This window comes from Ammodytes marinus (assembly GCF_949987685.1).
Source record: "Ammodytes marinus genome assembly, chromosome: 7".
Lineage (NCBI taxonomy): Eukaryota > Metazoa > Chordata > Actinopteri > Uranoscopiformes > Ammodytidae > Ammodytes > Ammodytes marinus.
Window position 1 is genome coordinate 10,039,851 of NC_137211.1, and position 24,145 is coordinate 10,063,995.

The window sequence follows — 24,145 nt, forward strand, 5'->3', positions numbered from 1 at the left end:
ATGGTTTCCATCCCTCTGGTTCAGACTTCAGACATGTAGTAGGCCTATCACTGACGCTGTTTTGGAAACACATGGTAGCAACACCTTAAAAACCCATTGATAGAGGGAGTGGCCGGTTTATCGTGGCTGGTCCCTCACTGAGACATCAGAGACCATTGAGTACTTACTGTATGTTTGTTTTTTCTGCTTGACGTGCAAATGTGCCGCTGCTCTCAAGATGATGATTCCTCTCAGACGGTATGTGTGACTTATTTTGGGCGGTGTTCACCTCTCAGTGGTCCTCCATTGATGGGATTGTCCTGATATCTTCCGGTTGAATGGTGGAATAGACTTCATCCCATGTGGCTAATAAGTCATACATGTGCAGTAAACCCTATATAAAGGACAGTCATAGAATCAAAAGATGTACAATGGTTAATCTGTGTATAGCTTGCTGCATGTCAGTATGCCCTAAACCAAAGTTTGGACTTGAATTAAAAAACTCAAATTCACAGAAATGTGTCAGCTATAGCCTACTACAACATGGTCTAAGGCTTCCTCGGCCAAATTAGGAAACACTATCGCAATATCCATATGCAAATACGTATATATATACTGTCTATATATATATATATATAAATATTGCTATACAGTATCAATACACCTCTTATGTGTCATGCTGTCGCCCTCATCCATGCCCCTATAAGCTCTGTCAGAAATAGCATATTATTTGACAATTTTTTACTAAAATTGCAACAGTTTGATGAATACTCAGCACATGACAGGACAGAGGAGAAGCACTGTATGCTGCAGGAGGGATTTGGGAAGGTCACATGAAAATTTTAAATGCTTTTTCCTATCTGTTAAAGCAGCCCACATGCACTGTAAAGAAGCAAGCCTTTTCCGGCCTAGAGGGAGTGGGTGTTCAATACTCAAAGGAGGATACATTTTTTGGAAGTATAGAACCACACAAGTGCCATTCAAAATAAGTATTGTCTAACAGAATAACCTGAATTCCCAAATACTTATTAACAGTGTTTGTGTTTCACCCTGCTGTTGATGAGCAGCTGTCCTCAGTGTGTAGATGCGCAAATACAGTATGCTGTGCAGGCATACACACTCATACTCACACACTCATACACACACTGTTGCATAACGTGACGGCATAGTGCTGGTGGCAGTTATCAGCTGGCTGGTGCACAGACAAGCTGCTGTGGGTCTGATCTGTCTGACATCGGATAAACACAGCATCGAGGCTCACGTGTACAGCCAGGGAGGGAGCTTATGTGCATGGAAGGAGAGATGTGCTGCCCTCACATGCAGCACTTTGCGCACACTTCAGCCAGCAGCATTGTGTCCAATGACGTCCGGACACTGTCACTCCAACATGCGTCTCGTGGCAAATTGTTAGAAGAAATCATTGTAATCAATGCAAACAGAAAATGCATTTTCTTGACAAAGATGACAATTTCATCTCTGGTGTTAATAAACGATCCTTGGATACACAAAATCACCACACCAGGATCTAATAGCCTACCAGTGGCTGAGGTTTATGAATTACAAAACAAGTGTTCACCTTGTTCTAGTGAGAAACAGTAAATGACAGCTATACTGTCTAAAGCGGCTCAAGAAGAACACTGAAAAACATTGCCCAACAACAGCTGGCCTGTTATTACCACAGCTTGCTCCCTTTAAATCGCTGGATTGTCATGCATCTGTGAAAAGGGGCATGGGAACAGTGAACAGATGCTCATCTTTAGCACATAGGACAAACATAGAGCCCCCCTTTCCCACTACCAATTTTTAACATATGCGTTACTATTTTGACGGGAAGATGTACTAGGCTGGTTACTATTAGGTAACAAGGGAGAAGGTTGTGTTTTTGTATGACAAGTCAATTCACAATAGTGAAGATGTCACAAAGTCTTGGAACATGAGGTGTCACTGCTGTTACAGTAAGTGTGGTGTGGAGCTGAATGAAATGCGTGTCTGAATGCATGGGAACTAACATGTAAATACCACCTCTGATGAAAACAGCATGATATACAGTATTTGTAAACTCCAGATTAAGTTTGAAAGTGGACCTCAAGTAGAGACATTCTTTGTTGTCTGCGGGACTCCCAGCTCTTCCGATTTTCAGATTCAATCAAATGTGTATACTTATCTGTGTTCAAACTGCATTTTTCACTTATCAACTGAACAAATCAGTAATTTTTTTTTATGTACATGCAGGTGATATGAACAAAAGAAAACATGATTTTACCCTTATGACTTTGCCGATTGTTTTTCTTCCCTGGCCCACCAGCATTCGGCCTTATCTAAAGACAGGCCTCTTATTCTTACTTTATTTATTATGTAGGAAATGTCTGAGAATGTTGCGTGTTTGAAAAGGTTTAACTTTCTAATGGAGAAAAGAAAGAAAGGCAATTTTTCACCGTTTAAAATATCTTTAATGGTTCAGTTGGTATAGGATTTGGAAGCATTAAGTCAAGACATGGTCAGCAGCCATACAAAACAAAACCAACTAATCAATGTCAACAGAGAGAAAAAATAAAATACAAAAAGGCAGCACAAAAGAAGAAAGGGGAAAGAAAGGGACAATTAGGCAAGGTCAGGTCATCACAGTAAAAAGATACATCGATACTATTCAAACTCAACAGCATGCTGAAAATGAAAACCGGTAGCAAGTTCGACAAGAATCTCATTCATACACTCACACACACATTCATCCACAACTTGAAAGACGGCTGAAGAACAACCCTGATGATAGGTAAAATGTACAGTAAGACGCCTTTTTAGAAAAAAACAAAAACAAAACAATGCATAGACAGGTAAAGAATGTTTTAAAAACAAAAGTAAACATAAAAAGACAAATTTCTTTGTCATATAGGCGGACAGCGTGGCAGATCTGTTGGCGGCTTGCATTGCAAAGATGGCTGAGGACATTCAAATAAAAGTTATTGCCAACAAGATGTGATGGATAACACTTTACCCATTGAAAAATGTGTTTTTTTTTTACATTTTAAAAGAGCAAGTAGCTTCCACAAACGTCAAGAATGTACAAACAATGGTCATTGTGGCAAGGCTTCAAAGATCCTAGGCGCCACTTGAATGATCATATACCACGAGGCAGACATGCTTGGCTTGAAAACATTACGTTACATTTATTTTTAAGTTATACAAGTTAAAAACTGTACTTAAAACACATTAAATATTGAGCGTGTCACTAGAAAAAAAAAATCTTGTCTGTTTTTAACAAATATTCATTTGAGTGTTCCAGTTGAGTCAATTAACACAGAGTTGGCTTCTTTCTCTTTTTTTTGTTTAAAATCACTGAAGGAATAAAAACATGTCAACAAAGTTTTCCTTTATCCAATCAACCAAACATAGAATCTCTGTGCTAAATATCAAAATGTATTTTTTGCAAATATCCCGTTGATAATAGTGCAAGAGATACAGTACAGTCAGAGATAGCACACAGTTCTTATGTTTGGCTTCATGTGCGTAGTTACAGTTCACTAAAAATTAGAGTTTGTGTGATTTTAGTGTCAACAAAGAGCTACTGCTGATGACATCAAAGACTGGCTTCACGTTAGGCTTTCACTATCTACTGGTTCTTCATCTTCAAGGATGTGTGTTGCTGGAACAGGTCAATTCAGTAAACAATAAATTACAACTACAGCCCGTCTCTTTTCAGTCTTAAATCATTATCTTACATTTTTTATCTTGCAGATAAAAATAAAATAAAAACTTTAGAAAATACAATTGGCACAATCAATTCATTCTTGTATTTTCCCCAACTATCTGTACAATAAAAAAAAAAGTTTACCACGTCACAATAACCCAAAACCAGTAACTGTTTGGGGAGAATGTGTAAACTGTGTGTTTCATGTTTCTTCTGACTATATCCACTAGTGTCTTTAACTTTTACACTTTCCCCGTGAGGAAAGCTCTCAACAGCCTACGTTTCAAAATAAAGCAGCAGAAAATCATGTGGGGCCTCATTTATAAAACGGTGCGTAGATTCGACAAAAACCTATGTTCAAAAACTGTGGAGTTATGCTGCTGCCCTGCTGCTGACCCCCATCATTAACCAACAAGAATTAATGGACAGGCCTGGTGTCAGTGTTAACACGCTCGTCAAACTGCATCTGCTTCTAGTATTTGCACATGTGAACAAGGCCAGTCTGCAGAACCACAAAGAGGAATGCTACAGAGTGTATTATGTTGCAGACCTGGAGTCAGTAAGACTTTACGTTTTTGTTTTTGTTCATCTTATATATATTTATGGTTTGACCGATAAGAGTGAATGAGCGTGTCACAGCAGTGGTGCTCACTGCATTGTCAGGGAGCCAAATGATCTAATCTAAATGTAAAATATTAAGATTGATACCAACAAAATGTAGCTGCATATTGGAATAGAGAATAAAGGTCACCAGGAGCCTCTGACCTCCCAAAGCAAGAAGCTGATAAAGGAACAGGCCTTTATTTCACTACTTAGTCTTCAGCATGATGGGTTGATTCTCTCCAGAAACATCCCAACATGAGCATGGTGTATGCCACTTTTTACACACATCAAGTGTTTATAAATGAGGCCCTCTTGTGTGACAGAATCAAAAGCCTTTTCAACACAACAGCTAAATCCAAAACAATTTCAGCCCTATTAGGGTAAGCAGAAATAAGTCAAATCGCTCCCCTAACACGCTCGATCATCACACTCGCCGCTTGACCAAAACTATATTTCTCTTTGCTTCAATCAACTGCTAAAATGGCCAGTTCCTCCAGTGACCACAGCAGATATAACACGTAACACTGCCTAACGTCTCAACACAGACAATTTAATACAAAACAAAACCAACCCACCTGACAAAATGAAAAATAACAATTGATATTCATCCACACAATCTGTGAGTGTTTTCACTGACTGCCTTGTTGTCTGCAAGGCTTAAAACCCACTGTGAAGCACTTGAATGCATCCTGGGTAATGGTGTGCCAGCTTGTATGAGGAGGGGTTTGGGGATGGAAGAGGCTGGGGGAGAGCGAGGCAGCCACCTCCTGTGTTTCTCTTCCCCTGCCCTTCTGTCCCTCCCAGACACACCCCTCCTCTCCTGAGCTCATCAGTGTGGCGTTTTGTGGGGTTTGGATTGGTGCGGATAACGTGCGGGGCGGGGGGGCGGGATGCACTGGGGTGGAATGGGGAGCTGTGGGGGGAGGGGTGGTGGGGCCCAGGGTCACTGACGCCGATCCTCCGCCTCTGACCTGGAGAACGCCATCACCACGTCCTCTGCACCTGTAGAACCAACGGCACAATGTTAATGTGAGTCCTCCAAACAAGTGACGCTTTTATTTCCATAACAGTGACAGGCTGACAGTTCAAAAAGGTGGACTCAGCAATTCTAGAGAACGCTTTTTGTCAAAATCACTTTGTCAAAATCAGTGACTATCTCCTCACGATCTGCTTCCTGTCATTACTGCGTACTATTAATTAATCCAGAGTCAATGATAGACAGCATAGGCACTGTCAACTGGTATGTAAACAAATGGGGCCCACTGTCGCAACAACATGCCCGTTTACAGAGGCTAGGCTGTATATTAACAACAGATTTTTCTTTCGGCGCGCACACATTACTGACAGGTAGCGGATCGTGAGGAGATATTCACTGATTTTCATAAAAGGGATTTTGTCAACAAGCACTCTCCAGAATTGCTGACTCCACCTTTAAGCGCAAACCTGTCATTAGCGGATAAATGTGTGAGTTCATATTTGTAGAATTAAGACTTTTCATTTCAATATGTCAAAGAGGATCTGAAGTCAGTACAGAGGTATGTGGAGTTTGTTTTCTCCAGTTGAGTCACTAATTCATTAATAAGGTGCAGCACAGAACAAATATAATTTGTGAATGACTCACTGGAAATGTCTCACCTCATTGCTTTACATGGATACTAGGTGTGACCTGGCTAAAGTTTCCATCCGATCTACCACCATGTGATCCATGCAGTTACAATGACAGAAACACACAAGAGAGATCCTCTGGAGAATTCGATATACTACATTTTAGTGCAAAGTGTGATGCAAGCCAAGTTTTGCTCAGGTCCTTGGATCCCGCCAGTATCCAGTAAATCCTATCAGCTGCAACCGTAAAAGCAGAGTGGGAATACAACACAGTGAAATTCCCTTTGTTGCATCCAGGGAAATTCCTCCATTGTTGTGTTCACCTGTTGTGGAAAGGCAGCGCCTGCCATCGCAGTGCCACGACGGGAGATACTGACACACGTCGAGTGGATGGCTCAAAACAGCATCCTGTTCTGTTGTGATAACACTCAGATCTGAGGCTTCAATGCCATTCAATCTTCTCTGCTGTTGCAGCTTAGGCCGTGAGCCACAAGACCCTCTGTGAGTGAACAATACAAGGAATCCAGCTGATGATCCTAACCTCACTAAGCTGTTAAGAGTTGAAAGACAATCAATGGAGCCAAAAATAGAAGAGACTGAAACGGTAAATGGTCTGATTTAGTTTTTCTCCTTTTGTGCCTCTTTTAATTTGACCTACTGCAAAGGTGCACTCAGTGATTCTGGAGAATGATTGTTGTCAAAATCACTTTACTAAAATCAGTGAATATCTCCTCACGATCCACTACCTGTACAAATGTGTGTGCGCACTGAAAATAAATCCAGTGCAAATACACATTCTAGGCTCTGTAAACGGGTATGTTGCTTGCTACAGTGGGCCCCCTTTGTTTACATACCCTTTTGTTTACACTCCACTTTACACAACACTTTACATAGCCTAGCCACCAGATTTTCTTCAGTTCACACAAACCGTTAGGATAGTTAGGAGATATTCAATGATTTTTGACAAAGTGATTCTGACCACAAATGCTCTCTAGAATCGCTGACTCCAGCTTGAATGAGGACCCAATGACATTAACAGGCTTATCTGGGTTGAGTCAACTAATGGATCCTGCCAGTTACAACATCACTGTGTCAGCTGGCTTTTGTTTAACATGACATCATCATTTATTAGTATATTGCCAACTGTGATTCATCAAGTCATTTGGGCCTTTTTCTCTTAAAAAGGATTGGACATATAAGAATTATATTAGAGGGAGATGAAATGAAATACACAATGCTCTTTCAGCCCCTTATTTATCCAACTGTTCTTTACCATAGGCCTCACTTTACTAGACTAGTTTAATTTTAGAAATTCAGTCTACAGAACCTAGAGTGAGTGGGAGGGAGGGAGCGAGAGATGTGCTTCCGCTAGGTGATGAGGGTGAGTATTAAAATTCCTCTTGCACCGTCATGCTTGACAGCCTAGTGAAATGCATTTGCAGCTTGGTAGCGGTAGTAAATTGATTGTGAGATCTATGAAACCCCTAAATTTTAAACATCGCCAAAGGAAGAAAGTTTCAAATTGACAACTTATTGCCATAGTATAGCATGATCATGTAATGCATATAAAGATTTTGCATAAATATCATACCAAGTTCCACGCCTTTGCACAGGGTTGAGAAGAATTCCTAACGGCATTTCGTGCACGTCTGCTAAAAAAAAAAAATTCACCACAGCCCTCTAGTGCTAGTTAGATTTAATTATTGTGGAGATATGAAAGTAGGCCAGGGACTGAGAGCTTCCGCATGTATTTGGCACAAAGGCAGAGCCTCCTCATCAGACCATCCAAACACAGAATTTTGTGTTTCATTTGGATATCTCAGTGGGGAGAATAAATAGGCTGTTTCTGTTCAGATTGCTGGGAGCTTCGTAAGAGAGAGACTTTTGGGGGAGGGCGTGTTTTAATTTGAACTTTCAAGTTCCTATTCCCACAGGAGCTCATTGGCCTACAAAATGAGGTTATGGCAAAGAGGAAGCCAATAGGCAAAAGCAGCAGCAGGGGAGAGAACTAAACACACTGAAAAAAACACTGGAAACAACAACAACAACAACAAAAACCCAATTTGGGCCGAGACATGCTTCTATTGACATACATCTAATCTGCTTTGAGACAGCACAGATAATGGTGCTTGAACAAGACACAATTATGTAATTCCTCACTAACTCCGACCTGAACCACACTACACTACTGCTGAATGCCGCTGATATTTTCTAGCACAGGAACTGGCAATATGAACCATTTTTCACAATAAATGCCAGTCTGAATCACTTTGTGGTCGCGTGAAGGAGTTCCCCCGTGTGTACCGGGGCAGTTCAGAGATTGACGTGTCAGACCACTGTGCAACTGGAGCTAGACGGCCATCAGAAATGCTCTCAAAATACACCCACAGGGCCAAGTGGATGGCTGGGCTATATCGGTTTTACTTGAGCACTGAGAGTTAAGTTGGGACCTCGCCCTGCCACAAACACATATACATACTCACAAATAAACTCTAGCCTACACAATGGAAACGTTCATTCCCTCAACACTGTTGCCTAGCGACGGATAAAAATTGCAGATTGCCTCAGTGGATGGCAGACCTGATGATGATGATGCTGCTATCCATGAGCAAACAGCTTTTGGGTTGTTTGGATGCGGCTCTGGCCCCTCCCTCCACTGTGCCCGATCCGTTGCTCACCCTGCCTCATGGGGGTAAACAGAGTGGCTGTGGACGCTGGCTTACATAAATAACAGCGGAACCAGGCATGTCATCTGATTTGTTCTCCATAAATACTTTGACCGGAAAAAAAGCCTGGGTCTTCATTACAGAAATGGTCTCTTCAAGAATAGAAGATAGCGGCAGATATAGAACTATTTCAATATAAAAGAGACTTTTTAAAAAAGCACTATTTTCAAAAAGAATGGATTGACACAGAAACAGAGAATAATGAATCATTTGATGCAGTCCCAACCATCCAGAGCACCATTTTCTTTTTCTTTCCATGTACGATATTACATTTATTTAGTTTACAATTCAAATGATTTAGCATTTTACCTTATATTTATATGGTGTACCTTATCTCTACACTTAAATTTTTATCTGCACTGTGTCTCTGCACTACATTTGTGTGTATTTAGGTTTTACGTTGCTCTCTACACTTGTATTTCTTTTATACATTTATATCGCATTGTTGAAGGGAGCCTGAAAGAGTTAATCATTTCATTGCCTACGACTGCTGTTGTAATTGTTGTGCATATGACAAATAAACAACCTTGAATTCTTGGAGAAAAAAAAAATTCCATTGCATCTATTCACCTGGACTAATTCACAGGCAAACAAAGCCTTTCTTTGCACTATGGAGAGAATCAATATGTGGTTGACGAAATGTAGCACAGCGCAAAATAAAGAAACCATACAGTGTGTTGCACTGAAACCCCTAAGGAAACAAGAGCTGTGAAATGAACCTAAAGGGAGTGTGTTTGAAGTAGACGGCACCGTGCTGCATCCCTCGACTCCTTCCACTCTGAATAAGCAGAGAAGCAGCCATATGACCACTCTACTGTCGCAACGATGAAGCACCACTGAGTTATTAGTCAGAGAAGCAGCGGCAGCATTTGGGGTCACAATCTGTGCAGGGTCAGCTGAGAGGATAAAGACCCCCCCTCCCACCCCATGACCACAACAGCAGGGGCCAGTAAAGAAGCACCACACAGGGAGGGGGTGTGGTCCAGCTTAACGTGTCGACACAAACAAACACAGATCTACTTTGAGAAAGTGCATTTAAAAAAATTAATGATTAGCTATTTAGTCCACTAACCAGTCCTGTAACTGGTTACTACCATCAAGTATAAAGTCCCTTATATCTTTTACATGAGTATTAATACAGGGACATGTACAGTCCATGCAGACAGACCTTTGCCCCTCATACTACTGCCAGATTATTATTTTGTCACATTGCCATTTTGTCCCAGCCACTGTTTTACACGGACATTGAGGAATATTTCTATTGACTTCCTTGTTAATTAAAAATAAAAATAATCTACTTCGAAGTTGCTGTTTTTCCATAATCAGAAAAAAGATGTACCACGTGCAAATGATGGATTTAAGATACCACAGAGAATGTGGAATCAGATTTGTGCAACAGTTTGTTCTTCATGTCAGAGATTTAACAGGCTCTGACATTAGGCCTAAGTGGAGTGGTTTTTCCTCCTCTAATTGGATCCTTTAAAGAGAGCTTTAATGACTGAGATTTTATAAAGCAAATCCAGAAACTAAATTAGCTTATGAGGCAGCACATTTTTGGGAAGCAGGTCCAGAGTTCAACATGACTTTGGTTAAAATATTGGTTGCTGTTGCCAATTTTCTTTCTGACGTTCTCATCAGAAAGACAAATGGGGGCAGATTCAGCACATTAGAGTGGGAAACAGCTGTTGTGAAACCATCCTTAAACAAATGTCTACACAACCATATAACTACTACTGTATTCAAGGTAGGTTAGGAAGACATTGGTGGAACTTCATAAATCTGAGTCTCTGTCTCTTATTCATGCTGCAGTGACAAACAGGATAAAGAAAGAATCAATACCACTCTCTGCTGGCCGCGTCGCCAAACAAAAAGGCAGCTCCTTGCTCACATGGCTTTCACTCTAAAAAGGCAGGTTTAAGGAGTAGTCTTATTGTAAACCGACAACAAGAACAATATGAATTATGAATTGTTTAGTGAAGGCTGCAGTAACATTTAAAACAAGAGAGGCCATTTTTCTCGAAGTTAGGATGGGAATGACAGAGTGAGAGAATTGAATATCACACTTTGGCTGTGTAATTAGCACACCAGATTGCCTCCCGGGCGTCTGACACCTGCTCCAATCTACTGATGCAGCACATCGCAGCAACACCAAAGCCCACAGGGAACGCTAGCCTTCCTGGGACAACTGAGGTTGCTATGGAAACCCCTTCTCGTCTATCCTATTTGTGTAGACGTCTTTCTGGGAAGAGTAAACTTCCCTCACTGTCAAATCAGACAAGATAACAAGTCCTGGCGTATGAGTGGCTCTGACAGACTGTATTGTTTAGAGTGACATGATGTCAGTTATAGGAAGCTGTGAATAAGAAAGTTCAAGGGGGAAGAACAACAGCCGAAAGAGAAAACGTCTGTACTACTGTGCTGCAGAAAAGCTGTCAGCACTGCTGAGAGAGAGAGAGAGAGAGAGAGAGAGAGAGAGAGAGAGAGAGAGAGAGAGAGAGAGACTTAGTATTCAGTGTTACTTAAAAAACAACCAATTCACACTAAAACAAAGTCCCAAAAATCAGGCTTTACTAAATGAGTTACCCTTCATTTCCAAGTGCTTCTCGACCGCTATCGTCATTCCTCTATGCTTCTGTTATTCAGCTGCATTAAGGTATCCATTGCATGAAAGTCAACGGAAATTAAACTATTTATTCTCAGCACTAGAGCCTTTGGCAGAGAATTCCTCTATGGCCTGATTAAAATTGCAAAACAAAATTCAGTATTTGCATGTATGGTAATCAGCCAATTAAACTATCTGAAATGCTAATTCAGTGACCCGTAGACTTAAAAGAAATATGAGTGGCAACCCCCGAGTCGGTTACTTGGTTTTCTCTGGTTTCTTACAAGAGGGAACCAGGGTAGCAACTGACAACTGAGCACAGTCTGAAGGAATAATTCAGAGTTTGAGAAACATTTCCAATCAGTCGGATGATGAGCGACAGATGAGACTGCAACACCCACACATTTGCTTTCTTATTGGACTACGCTAAACTGACAGTGATGATAATACATTTGTCACATTGGCATTTGTGGGCTGTCGCACCAAACCTTTATTCCTCGTCATTTCCTGAATACATTTCAGCCTTGAGTTGGCCTTAATGAATATCTTAGTGTGTCTCCACTATACCACTGTGTCCTCAGTGCCCTCTGTGCCTGCTGCCCCTCAATCGATGAAGCTGCTATCTCTCCATTCTAGTATCAGAGCATCCTGCATCAGCATCATGTTCAACCCGTCCTCTGTTTCAAACTGCTGCAGCTGAATGTTGATACATAGCCTCGACTCTTAACGGGCAAGTTGCTAGCTACGGTGTGCCCCGTTTCTTAACATACCAGTTTACAGAGCCCAGTCTGTGTATTAACACCAGAATTCCCCTTAACGCACAGTCACACAGCACAGACAGGTAGTCAATCGTAGGAGTTATTAACTGATTTTGACAAATTCATTTTGACAACAAGCATTCTACAGAATCTGTGACTCCACCATTAAATGCTATTACTTTATAAACTGAAAGCACAAAACAGCTAGCTGAGCAGCAATTATAGTAAACATGTACCTTTTATGACAGCTATTACACTAAACCAATATTAAATGTCTCGTGTGTCATAATTTTGAAAAAATAAATCAATTCAACAACATGTCCAGTATTATTAACTCATTGAAATTCAAAAAACTGTAAATGTCTTTTCCCTAAAATGTATGAATACAATTTGTATAGTTACCTATACTCCTTCATGTTTTTTACAAGAATCAAATAAAATCTTACTTTTTAATATTATATAACGCCGCGACGCGTGTTTAACGCAACGTCTAGTGTTTTCAACATACTAGTGCAGGGTGTCAAACTCATTTAAAAAAAAGGCCACTCTACGAAATGAGAATCGAACTAAGAGCCAGACATGTCGTTTACTGACATGCCTTCTTTTTAAAAACAACATATCTAGGTATGTAACCTGCATACATACAGGGCAGGGGCATAGGCTAGATTTTGCTTCAACATTTTGGGGGAGAAATTATAGGGGGTGCTCCCCCAGAAATTTTGTGTAACACTTAATTTCCTGCACTCTGGTGGATTTCTATCCACCAATCTGTCCTTTTTATGCATCAATTTATGGTGTAAATGTCTATTTTTCTGTGAAGGAAAAGACAACGTTTTGGTTCCTGGTGCAAACATATCACATCTTTTGGGTATTTTTTGCTAGGCAATCAAATATTCCCTTTCATCCCTTTTCCCCTATCAAAGACTAGATCAAAATGTTGACTTCCCTGTTAATGTAACTGACTGTACCTCCTCACACCGACTCAAGGACCCCCAAATGTGCTGACACTTAAAAAGGCTGTCCTTCAGTGCAGCGTTTAAAAGTGATTAACTCTCAGCTATCTCCACCATGCCTAATCACAGTACTTTAGGTGAGATGCAGACCACAAATTATTTATTGGCACAACGAGAACGTGGCAGACTGCCAAACGACGCAAAATGTGTCTGTTTTTGTGATGTATAATTCATACTCAGAGCACCTTTCACCAGTCATTTGTACATAATTAATGGCGCTCTTCTTAGCAGTATTGACACAGCATAGACATTGAATCCTGTATCGGCCTGAAGAAAGAAAACTATGGCATGCAGCAAAACTTTTCCACTGGTCTGTAGTTGTTTCAACAGATAGAAAACATCCTTTTAAAACTAATGATTTCAAATCAGTATCTCACTTTTTAAGATTTGACACAATCAGCATCTCTGATTTAATGCTGTATGTTCTGCTGCTTGACACTTTAACAATGCAATCTACAGTGTCCATGATGCAATCACCCATATTAAACGTTTAATGATACATGGATTCATATGTTTAATACCCAGCAGGTTGAAACAAGGATTAAAATAACACCAGAGAAGACAAAGTCATTGCAACTCTTACTTGCTTCCTTAATACCCTGTATAATCATAATCCTTGTGTTTCTCCAACACAGAAAACCACAGTGATAAGTTGGAACGGAGCAAGGGCACAGACAAGGAGAAATATCATGTCACTGTAGGTAGTAAAGCCACGCAGGAAGCTTCCCTGCAGGAGCCAGTATCATAAAGGGGCCCAGCAGCTTCGCCACAGGAGGGCAGCATTGATCCTATCCGACAGGTATGAGCCTGAAAAGCAGCTGATAAAGTCTACTTAACATAAAAATCCTCTAAAAGAATTTGCTGCGGTTTTCTCCAGCGACTGCACTGCCTCTCCACATACAGCGTTTTGTTTGATCTAGCACCCTCTTGTGGTTTAAAAGGTTAAAACTGTGGAGGAGATATAGAAGGCTCAACAACGCCATCTGGTGTTCTGGAAAAGCATGTTCATCACATGTCAGGCTATATTACTTGGCAAACAAAGTCTTATGACAATACGTATCAAAAGCGATTTGTTTCAGCATATAGACAATATTTGAACTGAGAATGTTTATCTAGGCCACTTGTGAGAAGCAGCGTTGGGATTGCACTGCACCCATTCTGAGGATGAGTCACTCATTTCCAGTCAGCCACACTGTTTGCTATGTGAGTAATGTCACAGTGCTGGTGGGCCATTGAGTAGTTCACACTGGTAATCTGTTAGGCTCAAGACTGAATAATGTGGGTGGAGGGATTTTCCCTGGATTTCAGTCTGGGCAAAGTAGCATCTCTGTTACATGTGAAGTGGTGTGTCCTAATGTATATGTGTCCACAAAACTTTTATCTTTAAGAATGTAAATATAAAAACTAGAACTATATAAACTAAGACACCTGCATAGAAAAGGTAACAAAATCCAACAAACAAAATTCAATATTGAACAAAAAGACAAAAGGTTCCAACATAATAAAAATGGTGTGTGTGTGTGTGTGTGTGTGTGTGTGTGTGTGCGTGCGTGCCTGTGCGTTTCACACAATCTTACCCTGGTCTATGTTGTGCTGTGGTAGCTGGCTCATCTGAGCATGGACCACACCTGCGTAATTCCGGAGAAACGCCTCTTCACTCGGTGTAAGCTGAGGAGGAGTAACCAAAGGGGGTTCCAATTTATAAAACAAATAGAAAACAAAATATTATCTTGTAGAAGTATACTTTTGTCATTAGTGAAATCAAATTAAAACTAAAAATAAATTATTTATGCTGAAGCTATTTTTTTCCATTCTTCCCTTTTGGAAAGTGAAAGTTGTTTTCTAGAAAATGTAAATCTACAGCAGCTTTAAGAATCACAAAGACAGTCACTGAAAGTAGAGCATTTGCCAAAGTTGGTGACAAGTGTTTCAACAAAGACAATTCTGAGGTATGATTTATTTCACTTACAATTTTTAGACATGTAAATTAATGTTTCAGAATGTATCTTAATTTAGGAGATTCTTGCATAATGGATCACATAGCACTTGTGAAACAGTATCCAAAGTTTTTGCACACTCAGACTTTTTGAGCATTTACAGTTTTAAAAGGACAAATATGTTCAAGCAGGTCAGGAAATTATGGCCCATTTCAGGGTACCTTTTTTTAGCCAGCAACTGAAATGACAACCATCACACACTGATTTCACTATTTAACATTATTTCTTCGAGTTGCCCCATATGCCCCAGGCCGCCAGATGATCACTTTTCCACCAGAACAGACATGTGCTGCAACACTAAAGCATCATCTTGACATGGGGTCTTTATCCATTCTGAATCTTTGATGAGATGATTGAGATGAAATAGTTGCCACTCTTTCTGCTTCCGGAAGAACCCATCTTACCTTTTGTATATTTTTGTATCTGTAGATGTATTGCCTCATCTACAGATACAGTATGTGTCACTGTCAAGACACTGCACTTACATTTGATCCCATTTTCTTAAGCATGAGCAGGACCCGCACTTTCTGTTGGATGTACATGTCTTCAGGAGACTTCCCCGGGGCCTCCTCGCGGTTCATGCCCCCTGCTCCTGTGGCTCTGGATACACAGACAAAAAAAAAATATGTTACACAAGACCTACGAGAAATCACAGCTACACAATCACTCAAGTGTTATAAGAAGTTCAAAAAAGAACTTTAAAAAAAGGTGGAGTCAGTCATTCTGGAGAATTAAAATCAGTGAATATCTCGGCACGATCCGCTAACTATCTGTACTGTGTGTGAAAAAATCCAGTGATAATACAAAGCCTAGGTTCTACTGGCATGTTGCTCGAACATACCCTTTGTTTACATTCCAGTTTACAGAGCCTAGGCTGTGTATTATCACTGGATTCACTTATTTTGACAATAAGCATTCTCCAGAATTGCTGACTCCACCTTTAAAAAGACATTTTTTTTCGTCTACAAAGTCTGACTGGCTATAAGTTGATTAGAGTGATACTCTATCAAACACCTTTTGATTGTGAACATGATCCCTGCAGGCTTGAAAAGCAATAGTAAAGGCTGTTTCACCCAGGTAGGAAAATGTTAGTTTTACAGTTGTCATATTTTCCTTGGCAGTGTTCTTTATCAGATATAAGGCTCATATAGTCAGCAACACTGAACTATCATTGGTGCCATAACAACATACAAGACTGTATTTCAATTATCAAAGGTTTTCTAATCTGACTCCTAAAACATACAGCACTAGGCTCTGGGACTAGATGTTATACAATTAGGGTAAACGATACAGTCGCTAGCGTGTCTGATAAGCACTTCTTTCATATAAACAGTGATGATATTATAAGTCAGGGGCCTTGTCTCAGTCAGTGTAGTCACAGGGTAGGTTTGGCATTTCACAGTATGAATAGCTGTCATTAATATTGCATGGCAGTTTTCCACATAGATCTCGCCCCTGCCTGCTCCTTCCATCTCTTATTCTCCGTATAACTAATGACCTATTTTCACTGTCGATCCGCAGAGATGCAAAACATAGGCAAAAGGGGGAGAAAGGGGGGAGGGAGAGGAAGGCGATAAAAGGAACCGCCAAATCCAATGCAGATGACAGAAAAAGGCATAGGTTCCGCTGTGATAGCGCACACACATCAAGGTCGGCGGTTGTCGAATTAGATCTCTGCTATAAAAACCAACCAGACGAGGCATACAGCCCTTAATATCCAGTCAAAATGTGCTTATTGAAATAGCTAAACATGTAGACGAACTAATTCACAGAAAAGCGCTACATTTGAAAAGGATAAATCTGATGAAGATGAAAATAAGAGTCATTGAAGAGATCAGTATGCAAGTCAGGGTTTGTTCCCTTCTTAGAATCTTTCCTAAAAAGCCTACGGGAGTCACAGTGACTATGATAGTTCTGGCAATTTATTTTGGCCTCTTATCAATACAAAGGACCACTAATGCGTGTTGACAGGCTGTTTGATGTGGGGTTATATTTAATTGAGGAGCTGGCTTGCCGTCCCCCCATCCCAGCCCAGAGCCCGGGGGGAGGAGGGTGAATGGCAAACTGTTGGCCATTGGCTGGCGTTTTGGTGCCACTTTGAGCGTGTGGATTCAACCAGATCAGAGCAGCTGGAGAAACCATGCTTCTAGCCATCATCCTTAGAATTACAGCAACCTTTAGCAGCTGATTACTAGAGCTGTGAATCTTTTGGAATCGCACGATTCGATTCCGATTCCTGGAGTCACGATTCCATTAAAAATCGATTTCTGGATTCAGTTCAAAAGAGGATTTCATGATCTACTGTAGTCAATGTCTTTTTTATCTTCAGTTAAGTCTATTTATTTTAGTGCATGTGATTTAAAGGCAAGTCAACATTACTGGGTCAGCAAAATACTTTCTTAATAACAATAATCATATTTGTTTTAAATCGATTTTGGCAAATTATGAATCAATTTAAAAATCGCAAGAGGTAGGAATAGCTATTTTTAAATGAATTGATCTTTTTCACCACTCCTGAATATGCAAACAACTAGTCTTCTCTTCCGTTTTTGTCAACTTCTATAGTTCAGTTGGAGAGCTGCTGAAGACTCAAAAGCAAAACAGCCATGGCGGGATGGATGTTGGATGGTGTCAGTTGCCTGGTACATCTTCATGGTGGCGTTAGGGGGTAGTGATGCAGGAGCGTGGTGGATATCCATGAATAATTTTGTTGATTTCTTTTAGACTTAGACTACCATTTTCATCAGCTTCTGCACTTAAGGCCAACAGTTTTCATATTCCTCATCTGTATAAATAGGCCTGCTGCTTCTACGACTGACGTCTGATCGTCTTGATGTTTGCTTTTGAAGTTGAAAACAGGCCATATGCAAACAGCAACATCTTCTCTGCCCAGACTTCTGACTATTTTGAGGATTTCAATATATATTTTTACCAGACAGGAAACAATATCTCATCTCATCCTACATCTACATCAATATTTGCTATAAAAAGAACTAACAGTGTGACCGTTATAAGGAGAATATCTGAAGGAAGGAGAACTTAGAAAACAGCTTGGACATGTTGTAAATGAGGGTGATCATCAGTGATCCCTTTCTTTTGTTGTGACTTCTATGTAAGTCACTTAAAAAAAAGAGGAGAGGTACGAGTAAGATTTCCTTATTTATTAGATTTCACCTGTTCGGACAGGGACAACGATTTTAAAATTCTGGGACTCAGTGAACTGGATGACATTATGTATACAACAGTGATTAACATTGTGCATATGATTATGTAATAAGTAGTTTCATCCATGCAATCCTGCTCGACAAACTGGCTTTCCTAACATGCTAATAATTCCAACAATTCTCCAGATGGGACTCCTGTATGGGAGCCTGTTTTTTTTTTAATATCTCACAATATGAATCGAACTACCTTATCAAACTATAATTTTCATCATCAATATTGTTCATTATTTTTCAAATAAATATCTTAATTTTTCCTTAAGTACATCACTAGTGTGAAAAAAGAGAAATCCATTTCCCAGAGCATTAAGTGAGGCGACTTGAGCAACAATCCCAAGGCTGAGTCCTTGGCAGTCTGGACCAAAGCTTTTTGTACTATATTATATATATTTGTATGATCTGACACATCCCCTTGATGACTGCTCAAAAGAGAGTTTAGGTATTACATACATATACTGTAACTCTGCTAAAGACCTATAAATAGTGTTATGGAAAGACACCTGCGTATGTGTAGCCTGCTAGGGTCATTCTGGCATTATTCTGATATACACGCTGTTCTGTGTAGCACATCTTACAGCTTTTCAAGGACCACAATACGGATGTTGTCAGGCTCCTTTGTGTGCGTGTCTGATGTTGGGTTTGAAAGGTGGGCCGTCTCAACACTAATCCCTCGAGGGATGCTCAGCGAGCCTCAGACGCATGCGGCTAATATTCTAGACGTAATCAAAGGCTTTCTTTAATGCTGGTATAGGCCTATCCCCCCACCCCTTCCCTCCCCCTCTGGCCATGGCGGACTGTTGTCTGTGTTGTGATATCGGGTTTGGGTTAAGAGTGAGACATTGAGCTCTGTGTACCCCATCCTCTCTGGGCAGCCCAGTTAACCCCAGCATCACTGATAGTGAACTGAGAAATTTAAGAGAAACTCAAAACAACACGAGAGCCAGCTTCAAATCTCCAAACATTTGAATAAAAACACAATATTGGATTTTAATATGATATAGGCTTCAGTGAAGTTTTACTGCACGTTTTCTAACTGTTCTTTGGCTTTGTTTCAGTCCATTGATTTTCATATTCAATTGGTAACATTCATTAATATAAGTGGTATTAAAAAATAGAAACTGGAAAAAGTCAACTTACAGATGTGATTTGATAAATACTGTTTCTCAGTTTTTTCAGTATTTACAAAAATCACATGTTTTTTCATTCTTAAAATACATGAGAATTTTAATAATTGTTGAGGTAATTTTTTCATCTTTAGTTACAGTAATCATCATTATGTTTCATAGATAGCTTTTTTCAATCAATTGTATATTGGAGAATGCCATGTAATTAAAAACACAATGTTTTTTTGATAGATGGCATCAACAAAATCATTTAAAAAAGTGTTGATGTTCAATGAAATGAACTGTGTCCTACTGTTTGTATTATATCATTATACCGAAGGCATAACAAAACAGTGCAAGCAGTGACGGGCTTACTACATGAATAGCAAAAGTGACCACAGCCACTGTAAATGACCATTCCGTAATGCCGGTAGAAAGAAAAATAGACAAGACAAGCATGTTCATTCCATGGCCTCTGCATTCCTGATTTGTGTACATTTGTGTATCAGTGTCCATTAGTGCCTCTTAGACCATTTCAACACTCTGACCGGGCAACACAGTGCAGTGAGGCTCTGCTGCCAGAGATTACACTATGCAATGTGATAGGCCCTCACATTTGTGTAGGGTCATGAAGGGCAGAGGCTGCCACAGTGCAGCGGCCCAGTCAGTCACACATGGCCCGGTCCACTTGTTATTGGCTCTAGAATCAGCTGCTCACATCATGCACAAGGTCTGATTGTTTTAGAAGTAAAATTCCTCGAGCATGCAGAAAAAAAAGGAACAGGCCATTTGAGTTGACTGACACCGTGTCTCGAGTGGAGTTTAGCTTTACCTGAATGCGGCTTAAAGCCAGAACTCTAGAAGACCCCGAGAGGTCAACAGCCAAAACTGAGAAGGAAAAATGATTTGAATTCAATCACGAGCTGCTCCAACATCCCGAGCAAATGTGTGAGAAACCCTAGAAGGCTAGAAGCCTGGGGTGGCTGTCAGCTGAGCTGCCAACAACCTAGCCTGGTTCTCCAGAGCAGCTGTGTCACACTGCAGGTACACAAACTCACACACACATGCTCTCTTCTACTGATGGCTTACCATGTCACGAAAACTAAAAATTATGTAAAACAGAAGTGCATACATAGGCCTACATACTCAAATTTTTGAAGCTGAAGGTTTTTTGAGTTTCTGCTTGATTAATGATTTCTGATGATTATGACATACCGTAATCAAAATGGTTGACATTTGTTTCAAGCCTATAACCCTACAAAACATAGCATCCATCTAACAGGGTACCCTGAGGGATCTACAAGTTGAATTCAATACTTCTTAATGCCACTTAAAATGAAATGCCAACGTCAGGCCATACTGGCAAAAGAAGGATATAATGGAAACGCTTTGACGCATTTTAAAAAGGTACATTTAATAAAAGAACATTTATTATAAACTCACATTGAAATACTGTAACAGCTTTGTGAAGTATGCTTACTCTTGATAACAAAATCCAAATGTGCTTAGTTAGATAATGACCCCTCTCCAAAGCGGTTATAAGGGCAAAATCAAAAATATTAGACCTTTGTTTAAAAGGTACAATACTTTGCAGAAAAATGTAATGCCTTATTTTGAAATATTAGATTCAATGCTTTTTTAAATTATTTGAAGACCCTGCGGGAACACTGATCTACCTATCTAAATATTTGGGAAACAAAATGGAAAAAATATTTAACCGGCCGATGTTCACCCAGCAGACTGACTCCGTGTGGGTCGTGGCAGCATGGGGTCCCCCTGAAGCAGCGGGAGCCAGACGAGCAGACATGGCAGGCCAGAAAAGGCTCTGGCTTGGACCTTCTGGATGTCTGCATAGTGCCTTTGTGTGAAGCCTACTCCTCACATGTACAGTGCGCACAACAATGGCTACAGTATTTGGGGACAATGGTGATGAACTGGATTGTGAAAACATGATTGATAAGTAGGTCATGTCTTGTTGTCACCACGTGAGGCATGAACTCAAACAATCCTGTTTGACTGTACAGGCTCAGTTCATAGCTGGGTTTCTGGGTGTGCTTAGCTGTCCCTGCCATATGTCTGTGCCACGTTAAGTTGATGCTAGCTAGCTAGGACCTATAGAGTGTGAGTGACATTCTGCTACAGGACATGACATTTTGAAAATGAATACCTAGTAATGTCCCTTGGAAAATAACATTTTTCATTTCCCCCATTCTAATTGGCTACTTACGTATAACGTGTACATTTGTAATTTCACTATAGTTCAATTAAGAACTTATATTTCTACAATTAAAATCCAAGAAAACTGATTTTGCAATTTTTTCCACGGTGGCAAATTTGACACACTCTTGGTTTTTCCAGACCATGCTGTATTACATGATTAAATCCGCTCTGTGATTTAGGAAGATCTTAGCTCACTCATCAGCGTCCCTCAAAGGAATTGAAACAGAAGCTGCTGCCTTAAGCTGGTCCCTTGGGGGTTATGGCTGCAAGATTTCAAAAGTGCCACTGTCAAGGCAGTGCATACAATTCAGAAAGTTATAAGATCCATGTGCTTTGAACAATAACATGCAATGCAAATGTGCAGGATGCCATGCAACATAAAAGGTGGCTATGCTTTTTAAGTTTTATTCTTTGAATCTGTTGAAAAGACTTGGTGATCCTCAGGAGTCCTCTGTCATATGGACTCGGTGCGTAAGCCTTGAATGAATGCATGCAGCTCTAGTATCATAGCGTCAGGCCACAACAGGATACTACGCTGGCTAGTTAATGCTGACAGGCAAGCAAGTGCCCGTGCCAAACGCAGAGCAAGAGGCTGTGACATGAACCAGCCCAACCTTCCAAACTGTGCCGTGCCCGCGGGCAGCTGATGAGATCCCTTCCGGTCTCAGGGGGGTTGAGCACCTGCCCCGAGTGTGAGGAGGCGAGGACTGGGGTCCTAATCTATCACAAATATCCATCCAGGGTATGTGCAAACTAAGGAAGGCTTGACATACTGTTGTCCATGACCAACTAGCTGCCAGGAGGGTTCAGAGCGCAAGCCTGTATAGGCCAAGCCCTGGTGATACCCACTCCTCCTCCTCACTCAATGCCCCACTGCCGGCATGGTGCCAGCTTCACCATTCAAAGGGTCTATCAAGCTATCTGACATGTGGGGGGAAAGCAGACACTGTAAAAGGCAGGGTGGCACAATGCATCCATGGGTGGCATGATCCAAAAATAGGACACCACTGATGGAGTTATGTGGACAGCAAACTTGAACATGATTATTATTATTTTTGTAATGAAAGCCATCACATGTATGCTACAGTAGCTTATGTGGTTGAAGCAACATTTTAAATTTAAGGGTAAGCCTAACAGTAATGCTAACGAGGGTCTGCATAACAACGTAGAATAACGTAAGCTGTGATTGATAGTTAAGTAAAAACTGGTAGTCATCTTAAAATACAAACTCGGAAAATATTACATCAAATACACAATTTTTTTCCCTCAAAACCCAGGAAAGAAACATTTGCTTCTAAGAAGTGGACACACATGGCTGTGAACTGTTCCTGTTATCATATTGCAGCCAGGACGCAGACAGTTCAAACTGTAGCAACGCTCGCGCTAACCCTCCAACGCATTTTCGATGTAAACTTCAAGCGATACCCGTCGTCGAAAAATGTATGCACGGCACTAACAATTACTATCAACTCGTACTCATTTCAACCTGACAAACATTCAATTTAGGTATTTACCAAACGCGCGCTACCCTTGGCAATGCTAACAAGCCAAGCTAGCTCGCTAGCATGCCCGAGACAAAAGCCTGAATGAAGTTCCTATGGGTGCAAACACCATCCAGGTACCGCTGCTTTCCAGAAGTGTAAACGCCGGGATTTAGACACAGGTATCGTTTAAAAATGCCTGACAATGTGCACCTCGTGAATACAACGAGACACGCGAGCTTACCCCTCCTGTTCCAGCTTTTCTTTCTTCTGTGCTCTGTTTGAATGGTGTGTTGTTGTAGGAGGGCGTCCTGTTCCGGGGTCACATCCCTCCAGTCGGCAGAGCTACGGCGAACTGACTCAACGCAGCTAGAGTCCAGCTGAATGTGCAGTACCGCTGTCGGCCACTGGGGCCACCAGCACCCTACAATGCTCTCCACGATGTATTTATAAACGTAGGCTACACCGTATTCAAATCTCTGTTAAAGTTTAAAACCCGTGTCATAAAATACGAAAACCTTGCTGAAACCAACTCTCCTTACCCCCCCCCCCCCTTTTATTTTTATTGTTTCCTCCTCTAGTTATCTGATTATTTATTTATTTATTTATTCATTAGCCTATATGTGTATTATATGACATAAATGCGGTTGTTACACTCCGGTACAGGTACAGTTGGTGGCGGTATGCACCAAAAAAGTTATGGTTGCAACCGGTTGCAACCCGCCAATAACCGAAAAGAAGAAGAAGAAGAAGAAGAAGAAGAAGAAGAAGAAGAAGAAGAAGAAGAAGAAGAAGAAGAAGAAGAAGAAGAAGAAACCAACTCTGCGTTCTTTATTATACTATCTATGGTTCTTACATATAGCCTGTCTTTTTTATTTTACAAATGTTCTTCTCCAGTTTGAAATGGTAGGCTATTTAACTTCACATAATAGTAGAACAAATGCATATTATTCTGTCTGACTACTCTGTACCCACAACATTGAAATATTCTAATATCAAATTGTTTCTTTTTTAAAGTAGGCCTATACAGTCCCCTCCAAAAGTATCGGAACGGTGAGTCCAATTCCTTTATTTATGCTGTAGACTGGAAACATTTGGGTTTGACACCAAAAGATGAATATGAGACAATAGATCAACATTTCAGCTTTCATT

At 40.6% G+C, this 24,145-nt stretch overlaps 1 protein-coding gene across 1 annotated transcript; it reads right to left on the minus strand.

Annotated features, from left to right (window-relative positions):
* Positions 1-2,421: 2,421 nt before the first annotated feature.
* Positions 2,422-23,332, minus strand: ctnnbip1 (catenin, beta interacting protein 1). Its single transcript, XM_080031027.1, has 4 exons — positions 23,238-23,332; positions 15,454-15,568; positions 14,549-14,639; positions 2,422-5,269 (listed from the first exon to the last, which is right to left on the minus strand). Exons 2-4 carry the CDS (start codon positions 15,547-15,549, stop codon positions 5,211-5,213), a joined length of 246 nt encoding a protein of 81 aa, XP_079887153.1. The 5' UTR covers positions 15,550-15,568; positions 23,238-23,332; the 3' UTR covers positions 2,422-5,210.
* Between the last annotated feature and the right edge of the window lie 813 nt (positions 23,333-24,145).

Bases quoted from the DNA above. Each gene is read 5' to 3' on its own strand.
- ctnnbip1 (XM_080031027.1), bottom strand. From the start codon at position 15,549: ATGAACCGCGAGGAGGCCCCGGGGAAGTCTCCTGAAGACATGTACATC. The intron at 14,640-15,453 runs GTAAGTGCAGTG...ACTCCTCCTCAG, and splicing joins TTAAGAAAATGGGATCAAAT to CTTACACCGAGTGAAGAGGC. The intron at 5,270-14,548 runs GTAAGATTGTGT...TTGGTTCTACAG, and splicing joins ACAGCACAACATAGACCAGG to GTGCAGAGGACGTGGTGATG.